This window comes from Lepidochelys kempii, chromosome 6, assembly GCF_965140285.1.
Source record: "Lepidochelys kempii isolate rLepKem1 chromosome 6, rLepKem1.hap1, whole genome shotgun sequence".
Classification (NCBI taxonomy): Eukaryota; Metazoa; Chordata; order Testudines; family Cheloniidae; genus Lepidochelys; species Lepidochelys kempii.
The window spans coordinates 44,772,848-44,787,315 of record NC_136385.1 but is presented as its reverse complement, the minus strand read 5'-3'; the positions used below and the strand labels follow the sequence as shown (position 1 = coordinate 44,787,315).

Genomic DNA, 14,468 nt, shown 5'->3' with positions numbered 1-14,468 from the left:
TCAAGCGCCATATCCTCCTCCTCCTCCAAATGAAACCATCATGCTTTCTCCACCATCTTTAGCAGACTATTTTCATCTCTTTCAGGGACTGGTAAAGAGGGTGGCAGACACTCTCCAGATTCCATTGGAGGAAGTCAAGGATATCCACCATCAACTTCTTTTGATATCCTCCATTTTTTGGTCTCCTCAAAGATCTCCCTCCTGATTAATGAGGCTATTTAGACTTGGCAAACACTGTGTGACAAACCCTGGCGTCAGTGGCCCCAACCTGCAAGCGAGCGGACAAAAATACTCTGTCCCCACCAAGCATTTTGAATTTCTATTCTTCCCCGCGCACCAATTCCATGGTTTTGGACACTGTCAACTCTTGCAGCTGATAACACCAGTCCAGGGCTTCTTCCTACAACACGGGATTGGAAGCACCTTGATCTGTTCGGTAGGAAAGTATACTCCTCAGCCACTCTACAGTTGTATTGCCAACTGTCAGGCCCTCGTGACAAAATAAGTTTACATAAATTACTCGAAAGCAAATGACTTTATTGAAAATATGCCAGAAGCACATTGTGACTCACTCAAGGCCATTATACAGGAGTATAATAGTGTTGTAGTGTCTTTGCCAGTTAGTGGCAAAGACACTACAATCTGCCCTTGACGCAGCTGACGCAGCAGCTAGCTCCAGCTCCACTGTTGTGGTGATGCAACGAGCATCATGGCTTCATTTGTCAGGATTCCCAAAATAGATGCAGTCCACAGCTGAGAACCTTCTCTTTGAAGCACAAAGCTCTTCACTGAGAAGACTGACTCCTCCCTTCACACCCTGAAGGACTTCAGGGCTACCTCCAGACATTGAGCCGTTGATCACTACCCATTAAGCCCCACAATCTAGCCAGCTTTCTATCCACCTTATAGTCCATTCATCCAATCCATACGTTTTTTAACTTGCTGTCAAGAATACTGTGGGAGACCATATCAAAAGCTTTGCTAAAGTCAAGATATATCACGTCCACTGCTTTCCCCATATGCACAGAGCCAGTTATCTCATCTTAGAAGGCAATCAAGTTGGTCAGGCATGACTTGCCCTTGGTGAATCCATGTTGACTGTTCCTGGTCATCTTCCTCTCCTCCAAGTGCTTCAAAATGATTTCCTTGAGGACCTGCTCCATGATTTTTCCAGGGACTGAGGTGAGGCTGACCAGTCTGTAGTTTCTGGGTTCTTCTTCCCTTTTTTAAAGATGGGCACTATATTTGCCTTTTTCCAATCATCCAGGACCTCCCCCGATCAGTTGATTCACCTTCCAATCTTCTACCCCAAGCCTCATCGAGACAACAGTGAGGATATATTACTTACCCTGGATTTCAGGAGAGCCCTGGCCTTCTACCTGGAAAGGGCGGAGGCCTTCAGGAAGTCCCCTAGGCTTTTCCTCTCCACATCATTAGAAATTCTTTAAAGCCATTGTGTTTAGGTAACAGTCTTTCAAGACTGTTAAAACAAATAAGATTGGCAAACAAAGAAGCTTTTAAAAGATCAGATGTTTGGAATATGAGTAAAATAGCCTGAGTAAGCAGCATCAGGATAATTGTAGAGAAGTGGAATGTTGTTTTCACAGTTACAGGGCAAATTGCACTTAACACCCTTTTAATTCCTCTTGATTTGCACCCCTTAGGTGACAGCACTGGTTTCCTACACCTTACTCTGTGTGGTACCAGATGGTCCAGCCACTATGGGACTCAGTCACTGGGCCACAGCCTCTTAATGTAGCAGGCCCATCTGTGGTTGGGACCTGCAAACCTTTTTCTTTCAGGGACCTGTGACTAGTGAGTTGATTAAAGCAACTCAAAAATGGTGTCTTCAGAGCAAAGCATTATTTATTAGGGCTGTCGATTAATCGCAGTTAACTCACACAATTAACTCAAAAAAATCGCAATTAAAAAAATTAATCACGATTAATCCGAGTTTTAATCGCATTGTTAAACAATAGAATACCAACTGAAATTTATTAAATATTTTGGATGTTTTTCTACATTTTCAAATATATTGATTTCAGTTACAACACAGAATACAAAGTATACACTGCTCACTTTATATGAGTATTTTATTGCAAATATTTGCACTGTAAAATTATAAACAAAAGAAACAGTATTTTTCAATTCATCTCATACAATTATTACACTTTCATGACAAGGAGATTGCAGTACATCTCACACATGTAGAATTTTTTTGTTACATAACTGCACTCATAAACAAACAGTACAAAACTTTAGAGCCTAAAAGTCCACTCAGTCCTACTTCTCTTTCAACCAACAGCTAAAACAAACAACTTTATCTCCCATAAATGTAAACAGTGCTTCCTGCTTCTTATTTAGAATGTCACCTGAAAGTGAGAACAGGCATTCTCATGGGACTTTTGTAGCTGGCATTGCAAGGTATTTACATGCCAGATATGCTAAACATTCATATGCCCCTTCATGCTTCAGCCACCATTCCAGAGGACATGCTTCCATGCTGATGACACTCGTTAAAAAAAATGTATTAAATTAAATAATTAAATTGTCCTTGGGGGAGAATTGTATGTGTCCGGCTCTATTTTACCCACATTCTGCCATATAGTTCATGTTATAGTAGTCTCGGATGATGACTCAGCGCATGTTGTTCTTTTTTAAGAACACTTTCACTGCAGATTTGACAAAATGCAAAGAAGGTACCAATGTGAGATTTCTAAAGATAGCTACAGCACTCAACCCAAGATTTAAAAATCTGAATCTGAAGTGCCTTCCAAAATCTGAGAGGGATGAGGTATGGAGCATGCTTTCAGAAGTCTTAAAAGAGCAACACTCTGATGCAGAAACTACAGAACCCGAACCACCAAAAAAGAAAATCAACCTTCTGCTGGCTGAACAAGAAATAGTACTGAGTGAACTTGTAGGCTCTAAAGTTTTACATTGTTTTATTTTTGAATGCAATTATTTTTTTAACATAATTCTACATTTATAAGTTTACCTTTCATGATAAAGAGATTACAGTACTTGTTTGACGTGAATTGAAAAATACTATTTCTTTTTTTTTACAGTGCAAATATTTGTAATCAAAAATAAATAGAAAGTGAGCACAGTACACTTTGTATTCTGTTACGATTGCAATCAATATATTTGAAAATGTAGAAAACATCCAAAATATTTAAATAAATGGTATTCTATTATTGTGTAACAGTGCAATTAATTGCATGATTAATTACAATTAATTATTTTAATCGCTTGACAGCCCTATTATTTATTCCTTCCTCCCAAGGTACAAAGCACATACAGCAAGAGGTAAAACAATAAAAAGTCTGTACACCTGCATCGTACTTATCCTTAATCTTTGCTTGACAGCTTTTGCAGTTTTTCTCAGCATAGCTACCCCCATCTCTGGCTGGGATAAACAGACTGTCCTGTTCACAGCAGGCTCTCCGTCTGTGTGTATTCCCCTGGCCAGCCTGTCAGTTTTCTCTGACATTCTCTGAGTAACCTCTGGCCACTCACTCAACTTCCACTCTTTTCTAGACCCTGAGTATTCTAATATTTTACCATTCCCTTTGATCTCTGTCATCTCAGCCCTAGCGAAACAGCTATGTCACCACAGTTGGGGTGGAGGAGTCTTTTCTTGGCTATAAACCTAGCTATTATGTTTGAGTGTTTGTTGGGATGAAACTTGGACATTGTTTTACCTTTCCTGCTTGTTCCTCTAACAACCACTTTTGATGTAACTCCATAGGAAGTAACCCATCATAAACTCACACACAGAGGCATGCACCATATTCATAACAGATAATATAGATATTCCCACTTTGTCACATTTCTGATTGGTTTTTTGATTATATTAACATGCTAGTTGGAAAGGGTGCTGGGGGAAAATGATACATTTCTCAGAGTTGTCTTAAATGTAAGTTAAAATATTGAATCTCTGAGTAAGTATATCGAATGAATCACCACTCTTTTCAAGGCTATGAAATCCTATTCCTATTCTACAGAACTTCAGTATACACATTTAATGATGTATTGTACAGTTTTATATTAAGGGTGCTTGTGTGTAGGCAAATAACCTTCATGTAATATTTGTTTATTCCATTTTTCTAGTAGTAAGGAACTGTGATCATAATTTTTCTTGTGATGGAATTTTTTAAATGATTTTTTTTTATGTTCTTGTTTCTCATTTTTCTTTGTTTGGATGAATAAAAGTAGTGGGCCCTTTTCACTTATACTAGCTGAAAACTGGAGTAACTCTGTTGCAGTTAGCAGAGTTGCATTAATGTAAATTTGGTCTCAGAGGAAAACTAGACCCAAGATAAAACTTTGAGAAGTGCCTGAGTCCTGTTTTCAAAGTGACTTATGTGTCTAAGTGTCATTGAGACTTTGGCTCCTAAATTCCTGAGTCTGTTTTGAAAATGGGACTGAGAAGCCTAAGTCACTTACATGCTTCTGCAAATTTTACTCCTATTTTTTTTGTTTGTTTCCTACTTTAAAATGGAAGAAATATTGCACTATTAGCGTTCAGAGTGACACTTCTTATCTGTGATTCTCTTACAGGAAACAGATTCAGGCTCTTCTAGGGCAGTTTAGCCAAACAGAAACCTTGTTAATCTCAGCTGGAGTGGAGCCAGGAATGCTAGATGGAGTTCTTTTGGATGCTGGGTGTTCCTCTATGCAGCTTGATACTCCTGAAAGAGGTTTTTCCCTGCGAAAGGATGGCCCTTTGGATATGAGGATGGATAGTGGCAGGTATGTATTGATCAAACATTTCTTCTCACAACAAGAAATCAATTTCTCAACAACACTCTGAATTTAATTTCCTTTTTAGGTTGCAGAATTCCCATCACACGCCCACATCTAACTCTGCACATACATAATAAATCAGCTTTGTTCTTTTGCCATAGAGGCTCATCTAGTTCTCAGGATTTAGGGCCAGATTCCAATCTCGCTTATTCCAGCATAAAGTGAAGGTACTTCTGGGTTTCAGTGTTGGAAAGTCAGAATTTGACTGTAAGGTTTTCCATATTTAAGGTTAAAAGCAATGATTAATGACAATAATTAAAACAACCATCTTTAATTTTGTTAAGCAGACCATGATGTAGGATATAAATGAAATTGTAACTGAGAGGGTAGTTTAAGTATAAGTGAAGTTCTAACAGATTTCTTTTATCCTTTGTAGCTACTCTGAAGATGGGCATGTGCTAATCTCTACAAAGAAACGGCAGTGAGCCTATCAATTAAATGTCAATGGCAACACTGTTTTCAAGGCATTAAATATTCTACCACTACTTGCATGCTTACTGTAAGCAATTCATTAATGTCATCCTATGTTTCATAGCAAGCATATCAGAATGACTTACTTTATACTCAAATTAGCAATTAGTTTAAAAAAAATGCCTTTATATTTAATTGATTAGAGTCACTGCTGAGTATAATCTGGAAGGTGGAATGCAATTCTAATAATAAATAGTAATGTTTTCTATGTATATAGCACCTGTCACCTCAAAGGGACCCAGTGCCTTTCATGGGGAATATACCTTATTACAGAAAACACCAAAAATGCAGTCACCTCTGTTGTATGGATGATGGTAATTAACTGAGACATAGCATGCTGCACACCTATAAGGGAATGGGAAATTCTGGCCAAAAATTGTGGGACAAACCTGTATTCTTAGAATATGAGCCATGGTATTATTAATTCCATACGGCTAAATTCAGTGCCTTGCATAATGACAGGTTTCAGAGTAGCCGCCGTGTTAGTCTGTATTCGCGACTGCTACTCTGAAACCTGGTATTATTAATGTTCACACACAGCCAATGGTACCTCAGTTTTTAAGAAACTGTCTCAAAGACTGACACAGTAAACTGCATGATACACAATTTAGTCAACTCTAGTATGAACAGCTGAGATCTTGCTGGGGTTCAAGCCTGTGGTTTCAAGGAATGTAAACCTGAGGTTTTTGCCACTAAAATATCCCTGCTGGCATATGAACTTGCATGATAAAAATAAAGAATGACTGGGATAAAACAGGCATATACTGTATGGTTGAGGATAAATATAGAGGGCAAATAGTATCTTAAGTTTGGTTATTTTCTGTAAGATATTGTAGGGAAATAATAAAATACTGAAAAATATTCTGCCTGTCAGTCCCTTTGTAGAAGAGTCAAGTCTGTGAAATAGTTGAACACCAATGCAGTGTATATAAAAGACCTTGAACGATTTCAATAAAGAAAGTTGTTCAGATGAAAGAAATATTGATGACTATGGGATATTTTGTTTGCCTTTTGGTAGATAGTTACAAATATCCTTTTCTTTCAAAATACTTTTGAATTTAAATTGTGATACCTTTAAGTGACAGTTCAGGAAATTATCTTCATAAGGGATCATTTTTCATAGCACTGCATATAAGGGGAAAGATCCTTGAGATTAGTTCCTCTATATTCTGAGTGAAAACAGAACAAATAATGCAAGATGACTAAAATTAACACATAAGAAATGAGTTCATATTTTGAAGATATCTAAATAAAGGCAATCTTACAGTCTTTTAATTTTAGAAAAATACTTGAACTACAGTTAATCTTTGTCCACTCATTAATGTTAAAAGTTTATGGTAGTACTTGAACTTTCAGCTATTCTTTATTGCTAATTAATGTTAAGAAAGATACTCCATCTGAAGTAATAAGACGGGATTTAAAAGGTAGAAGCTATTTCCGTTTTCACAGGATTGCTTTCTCTTATTTTAAAACCTGAAAGGCACTTGCATGCAATGTGTGTGTTTGACTTTATGTCTCAATGCTATGAAGCTTCACCTCTTGTCAATGAAAACTGACGTCAGTGAACTAATTGGCTCTTCTTGTGCGTAGGTATCCTGACATGCCCACTGCTGCTGATGTTGTGAATGCTTTAGATCAACAGGCGCTTGCGTCCATCCTGAGAACATACGGGGAGGAGAGGCACGCCAAGAAAATAGCTTCAGCAGTCGTTCAGGCACGCAGCATCTACCCCATCACCAGAACTCAGCAGCTTGCCAGCATTGTTGCAGGTACCCTCATTAATTCTGAACAGTGTCTGAGAGAGAAAAAATATTAATCCCCAAAGTCCCAGAGGGATCTATTTGTTCTTGAAATCATGCAGGATCTAATCCTGTCTATCCTTCTCTGATGTCAGCTTTTTTGTGTTGTTTTGTTTTGTGAGCTTCCTTTTTTTTATACTGTGGCTTGCTGATTAGTTTAATAATAGATTTTACATGAAGTGATTTATCATTTTTGCCCACCAAGGTGAAACACTGAATGACAACCATAGAGGGAATTCTTTATCACTACTATTGATAAGCCCTCAATTATCAGATCTACTTTATATTTTTGGGGGTGGGGGTGGTAGTACCATGACATTGCCTAACAACTGAAATAAAATAGATTAGCTCATATCTTTCTTCTAAACAGCCAGCTAATGAAGAGTAAAATGATGCATAGGTTATTTCACTTTGTGAATGTTAACTAGATCAGCCTGAAGGGCTTAATGAAACACTTCATCTTAGTTGCTGTTCACCATAAACCTCCTGAACTAAACGTAGCTAGGAGGTGCTTTGTTGCAGGCAGGAATTGTTTCATAGCTGTGCCCTATGATGAAAGTTTTCCAAGCCAAAATACAATTTCTGTAGCTGCTTAAGACAATTCCATTGGAGAATCCCTAGTCTTGTCAGAAATACATCTAGAGAAATGAAACTCTCGTATCTGTATCTAGGGAAACTGTCTTCTAATGTAATGTATTATGGTTTATGGTCGCTGTTGGCTTATTAATAATGGAGAAGTTCTTAAGTAATCTTAGAACTCTCAAATGAAAGGTTTAACACCATTTTAATAATAAAGGCTGTTTAGGCAAGTTATATGGTGAAATCAGATATACCTGAACTTTAGCCATAAAAGACGGGAAATGATTAAAGCTCTGGAAGAAGTATGAAGACACTATTGCTGTAGAAAGATCACAGTATAAGCATAGTATATGAAAAAAAATGTAATGACAAAGAGGTAGATCAGTTGATCAATATACAATATATAAACCTTAAATAAAACCTGACAATTCTGTATTTAAAAAGTAGCCATTTCCATCTACATTTAGTGGCAGTGATTTAATTTGCTTGTCAGACACATGCTTCTTTCTAGAGCTGTTAATTAAAACAGTATGTCATTGTTTATGTACTTAAAGCAGCTACACTGATGCCATGTTAAATTTTTAATAAGCTATATATCTTAAAAATACTATACAAATTAATATTGCAGCTGTTATGAACTAAATAAAAGTGTCAGCACATTAGATTACCAGTTCCAGGTAAAAGACAATGGTCAAATTTGCAGCAGTGTTGTATCAGTTACCTATGAATCATAGCCGTAACTGTCACTTCTTCTGTCATTTTAAACCCCTTGCTGTATATTATGTAGTTTTGACAGGTATATCAATATGATAACATGTATGCCAAATAAATTTATCAAATGACATTTTATATCAGGATTTTTCCTTTTAGTAAGTACAGTGTCTGTCTACCAACATGTACAAAACACGTATACTTACCAAACATCTCTCTATATAGAATAGGCAACTAATTAAAACTGGTTTAGCCCATTCTTTCAGTCTATGCTTAGGGAGAACTCCCTGGATTTCAGTGTGAATCCGCACAGAGTAAGGAGTTCAGGAGTGGCTCTTATTAAGCTTTTGTTAATTGTTTATACCTTAAGGTATAATGAACAGTATTACATATACGGTATATTGTGTAACAGTATAAGGAATAACGAACAATAGCAGAACTATTTTTTCAGTATTGTGTACATTGTCACTAATAATACACCCATCTTTGTGGTTTTTTAAAGTAATCCATAGTAAATTATTACAATAAGTAATATTTAACATAGCATAAGTGTATGTACAATAATTCAATTATTTTTTATTCCATTTGTAAGCATGATGAAACATACACTATATATCTTAATAGCTATTAGTTTCTCTTTTTTTAATTAAAAAACATTTAATTGAAAAGAAACTGCAAAGTAAGATTTCAACGGATATAAAATATGAACATTTGAGATATGGAGAGAGGGGAAGATCGAGGAGAAATTTCCTTGGCATGCATGCCTATTGGGGTGCTGATGATAAGTCAGTATTCTCCAAGGCGATGGGCATCATGATTGCATGTCTCAGGGAGAGGGGGAAGAGATTCATATTTTATCTGGTCAATTTCCTGATTTAGTCTGCCATCAGGAAGGGAGCCATGTTATCAATACAAGAAGTTCTTCAGGTCCTCTAAGACCATACTTTGTGATCAGATGGGAAAAGAGTTCTCTATCCCACATCCAGGATCTGATTCATCAAGGGACTTGGCCTCACCCACTTCCTCAGGGCAGAGCAGACAAGGTCAAGGACTAGATCTCGAACCTTTCAGGGAATCCTACTACCTAATTCTAGGAGCTTCCATTGCTTATAGTTCTGATGGTCTCCTGCATGGCCACAGTGGGCCTTACCACACATGAGACCTCTAGGAGCCTTCCTCCTATTGATGTAGAATCTCCAGGAGAACTCCCTCACTTTTCCATTCACTCTCCCTGCTCTCATCCTTGTTGTGGGGGTGTCAACATACAAAAACCCTTACCACAAAGAATCCCCTCACAGCGACTCCTGCAATGCAGATCACCGTGGATGCTTTGCTATCAAGTTGAGGAGCACATATGGTACACAAACATCACTGAGTAAATGGTCCAAATGAGAGAGAAAACAGAACATCAGAGGGTTAGAACTAGCAGCAATTGGCAATACTGTAGTTTAATTCTTCACCTGACATCCAAATCTGTCCTACAAAATGACCGCCATGCAGTGGTTGGCAGGAAACCAGAGCCCGAGGGTCAGGGAACATACTCACAGAATCCTTCTCTAGACAGAACAGAAGAAACTCTAAGTATCTAAGATTTATGTCCAGGGTAAATGAATATACAATTCAATGGGTTAAGCCATCTAATCTTCTGTCTAGAAGGGACAGAAGCCCAGGGAGAGGTAATTAAGCAGATAATTAAAAACTTGATGTTCAGGATTTTGGGGGCTGCACCTCCAAAAGCAAGAAGAAACCAATCGCTTTTTGCAAAGCACTGGAACAAGAAAATATGCGACATTGCTTGAATGAGAGAGAATCTATCTGGAAAATGGATGTACATCCTCCCATCTTTTTCTCAGCTGGTTTGAGTGACCAAGAAAAATCAGGACGAACAATGCTATTGTAGTCCTTGTAACTACCTATTAGTTTTATAGGCCCTACCCAGATTAGCTAGTCTCCCAAAACTTTTTATATCAGTGGTGGGCAAAACGCAGCCACTGGGAGCTGCAGGTGGCCTTGGAAATGTAAACAAACTGTCTAGCAGCCCACCAGCAGATTACCCTGATGGGCCGCTGGCAGGCCACAGGTTGCCCACCACTGTTCCGTATTAATTCACCATATTTTACCAGATCCCGGATAAGCCTGAGTTAATAGCCAGAAATTTAAAACCTAGGATTTGTATTCACCACAGGCTGATGGATATTTTGTTCCAAACCAGGAAGATATTTACCTCTAACCTTTAATACAAGACCTAGGAAGGGCATGTGGGGTTGTGCCCATGAATGCAGTTCCACAAAAGTAAATGTGAAACATTTGCTTCAACTTTCTGCTGGGAGGCTACCAGAAAGAACTGTGCTGTGATTGTTTAAATGGGCAGGTCACAATACCAGAGGCTCTGCAGTTTTTGCAGGAAAAAGGGAGACTGGCAGGTTTTGACCCTTCTAGAGTCAATAAAGCTATTGATGATGTCTAACCATCTCAAACATCTGGTATCGATAGGTAATCTTACTCTTGATCTTAAACACCCAATGAAACTCACTTTGAAATGTCATTAGAAATCTAATTTACTTTTTATAATTTAAGGTGTCCATCATCTCTTCCTGCTAGCAAGCAAACTTCATGCCCTGTCAGCAAAGAAACCGTTTTTACAATTATTTGTCTTAAACACTGATATCCTACAGCGATAGTCACTCTATAAATACTTTACATCATGGGTTCTCAGTGAGGGGGTTATGAACATGTCCACGGGGATCAACAGGAAACTCTGCCTTAGATAGATTTTTGCCACAGCTACTTGGAGGTTAATAGGTATACATTAAAACTTACTGAAAAATATAAAAATTTTGAACCTCTTAAAATGTAGCTTTAGTCTTCTTCTATTCTACTGATCAACGATTCTTATTTCATTTCAGTGGGTGATATGCCTTGTTACTATTAGCTTAAGCTAGTAACTTAATTTTGCTTGGTTTCATTTAGATTTGTAACCCATTGACAGATCATTGTGAGATCATGTGGTCATCTGGATTTAATTTGAGAGAAGTTGGAGATTAGCTAATAAAAAAGTTTAAAAAAACCCTTAGTGGGCAAAGCCAGTATTATCCAGATCTATCCAAGTTCACAGACTTTAATTAACAGTTTGAAATTTGTAATATTGTTTGAATTTTAGCTGGGTGTGAATTAACACTGGATTAAGAGAGGCTAGACAAAAGGACATGAGTTGTGTCACAGAAACTTATTAAATGTGATGCAAATTCAACAGATGAATTCCAGCAAATAGGTGCATGGTCTGAATTAATTTTTAAACTCCACCACTCTCATACACTCAGGGAACTTTAATGCCTCACATTGACAGGCACAGTACATTGCTAATTTCATTTCATTACAGTCTGCCCTTGTTGCCAAGAAAGCCAATGGCATTTTGGGATGTATAAGTAGGGGCATCACCAGCAGATCGAGGGACGTGATCGTTCCCCTCTATTCAACATTGGTGAGACCTCATCTGTGTCCAGTTTTGGGCCCCACACTACAAGAAGGTTGTGGAAAAATTGGAAAGAGTCCAGCGGAGGGCAACAAAAATGATTAGGGGACTGGAACACATGACTTATGAGGAGAGGCTGAGGGAACTGGGGATGTTTAGTCTTCAGAAGAGAAGAATGAGGGGGGATATGATAGCTGCTTTCAACTACCTGAAAGGGGGTTCCAAAGAGGATGGCTCTAAACTGTTCTCAGTGATAGCAGATGACAGAACAAGGAGTAATGGTCTCAAGTTGCAGTGGGGGAGATTTAGGTTGGATATTAGGAAAAACTTTTTCACTAGGAGGGTGGTGAAACACTAGAATGTGTTACCTAGGGAGGTGGTGGAATCTCCTTCCCTAGAAGTTTTTAGGGTCAGGCTTGACAAAGCCCTGGCTGGGATGATTTAGTCGGGGATCGGTCCTGCTTTGAGCAGGGGGTTGGACTAGATGACCTCCTGAGGTCCCTTCCAACCCTGATATTCTATGATTCTATGATTCACAAGCTTAAAAAATTCAATACATTTTAACGTATGAATCTATTAGATTTTTAAAAGTGTAGGTAATATCAGGGTATCCCACAACTAAAAATGATAATTTCTCTCAACTGGGATTTCAAATAATTAATCTAGCTAGAAGCATGATGTTTTTATTAATGAAATCCATTTTATAGACTTCCCATACAAATTTTGTTGTATTATTATACATAGTAATGCCTGTTACCAAGCAAGATTTTCTTTTACTGTTAATATGGCTTTCGTTTGTGACTTAGCAAAAAGCACAGGATTTCCTGACTTCGGAAACGTTACTGACTCAGGGGACTGAGAATGGGATAATTTCACCCCTGGATTGCTGATTCAAATCCAGTTTGGATTGTTAACAACTGTTCCAAATAAATAGATGCCCATGTGAAAAAAATCACCACTATAATAAACATTCATTAGTTGTTGATAGTCTCAGCAGAGAGACCAAGGATTCACTGGGCTTGGACACTGAGCAGTCTTTTCACTCCATACAGCTGGTACATGATCTTTTCTCTAGAGTTTTTCTCTAGCCTTTTCTCTAGAGTTTCTCTAGAGTTGTTAGTCAAGCACCTTTCACTTTATCATCAGCAACATTTGTATCGTACCCTGCCCTGGTCAGCTTACAGTTTAGGTCAGGCATGACATACAGATAAGGGTAATGGGCATTAATGGGATGGGAACAGGTCAGGGTCACATATATAAGATCACACAATAACTTAGATTAGTCATGCATAGTTCCTTAAAACATTTTGTTTGAACTTCATCCCTATCATCAATTCTCACCAAACTCATCCACTTCTAAATAATGCTGCAGCACTAAACTCACAAGTACTGTTAAACAAGCATGTAAACATGCACAAACATATTAAAAAACTGGGATAAATGAAAGAGGAAATATTAGCTGCAAGTTTGGTAGTAAAAATGCTGTATTTCTGGCCTTACAGCAACATCCACAAAGTGGTACAAGTGGGCTAGAATTGCATCTTTCTTTTTTCACATACTTCTAAATTTGTGAAACTTAAGATTCCTATTCTACTCCTTTCTGTTTTTCTTTACCTCCCAGGGGATAGCAGTGTGTCCAGTTTATTTAGGTTTAAAAAATAATTTTGAAATAGTACAAACATTTGTAGGAGCCTTGATAGTGCAGATAAGTAAAAAGACAAAGATTCTCAAAATATTTTGATGACATAGAAGATAAAGCTATCTTTTTTTTTTCAACTGAGTGTAAAAGAAAGCTCCGTTAGACTAGTATATAGTAGAGATGGGCCAAGGAAACCAAAACCAGATATGATTAGAATCTGTTTCCATTTTACCCAAACTACCAAAGTTCAAGAACATCCAATAAAAGGTTCCAGTTTGGGCTTATTTCTAGTGCTGGGATGACTGTTTTACTTTTTAAAAAAAGAACAGGAGACTAGAGACTAACAAATTTAGTAGAGCATAACCTTTCGTGGGCTACAGCCCACTTCGTCGGATACATAGAATGGAACATATAGTTAGAAGATATATATATATACATACAGAGAAGGTGGAAGTTGCCATACAAACTGTAAGAGGCTAATTAGCTAAGATGAGCTATTATCAGCAGGAGAAAAAAAATTTGTAGTGATAATCAAGATCATTGAGGTTCCATTTCAGCGAGTAGCTGTGGATATTCTGGGTCATTTTCCGAAAAAGACACCCAGAGGAAAGCAGTACATACTGACTTTCATGGATTTTGCCACCCGATGGCCAGAAGCAGTAACTCTAAGCAACACCAGGGCTAAAAGAGTGCCGGGCACTAACAGACATTTTTGCCAGGGTATGTTGGCACTCTGACATCCTCACAGATGCAGGAACTAATTTCCTGGCAGGAACTATGGAAAGCCTTTGGGAAGCTCATGGGGTAAATCACTTGATTGCCACCCCTTATCACCATCAAACAAATGGCCTGGTGGAGAAGTTTAATGGAACTTTGGGGGCCATGATACATAAACTCGTAAATGAGCACTCCAATGATTGGGACCTAGTGTTGCAGCAGTTGCTCTTTGCCTACAGAGCTGTACCACATCCCAGTTTAGGGTTTTCAC

General features: G+C 38.0%; 1 protein-coding gene across 4 annotated transcripts in view; it reads left to right on the top strand.

Annotated features, from left to right (window-relative positions):
* Window positions 1-14,468, top strand: part of METTL15 (methyltransferase 15, mitochondrial 12S rRNA N4-cytidine) — a 191,178-nt gene that overhangs the window by 168,509 nt on the left and 8,201 nt on the right. For all 4 annotated transcript variants that reach the window (XM_078853241.1, XM_078853240.1, XM_078853242.1 and 1 more), the window contains 2 exons: window positions 4,564-4,755; window positions 6,871-7,049. In XM_078853241.1, coding sequence (XP_078709367.1) covers window positions 4,564-4,755; window positions 6,871-7,049 — 371 coding nt within the window. The remainder of the gene's footprint in view (window positions 1-4,563; window positions 4,756-6,870; window positions 7,050-14,468) is intronic.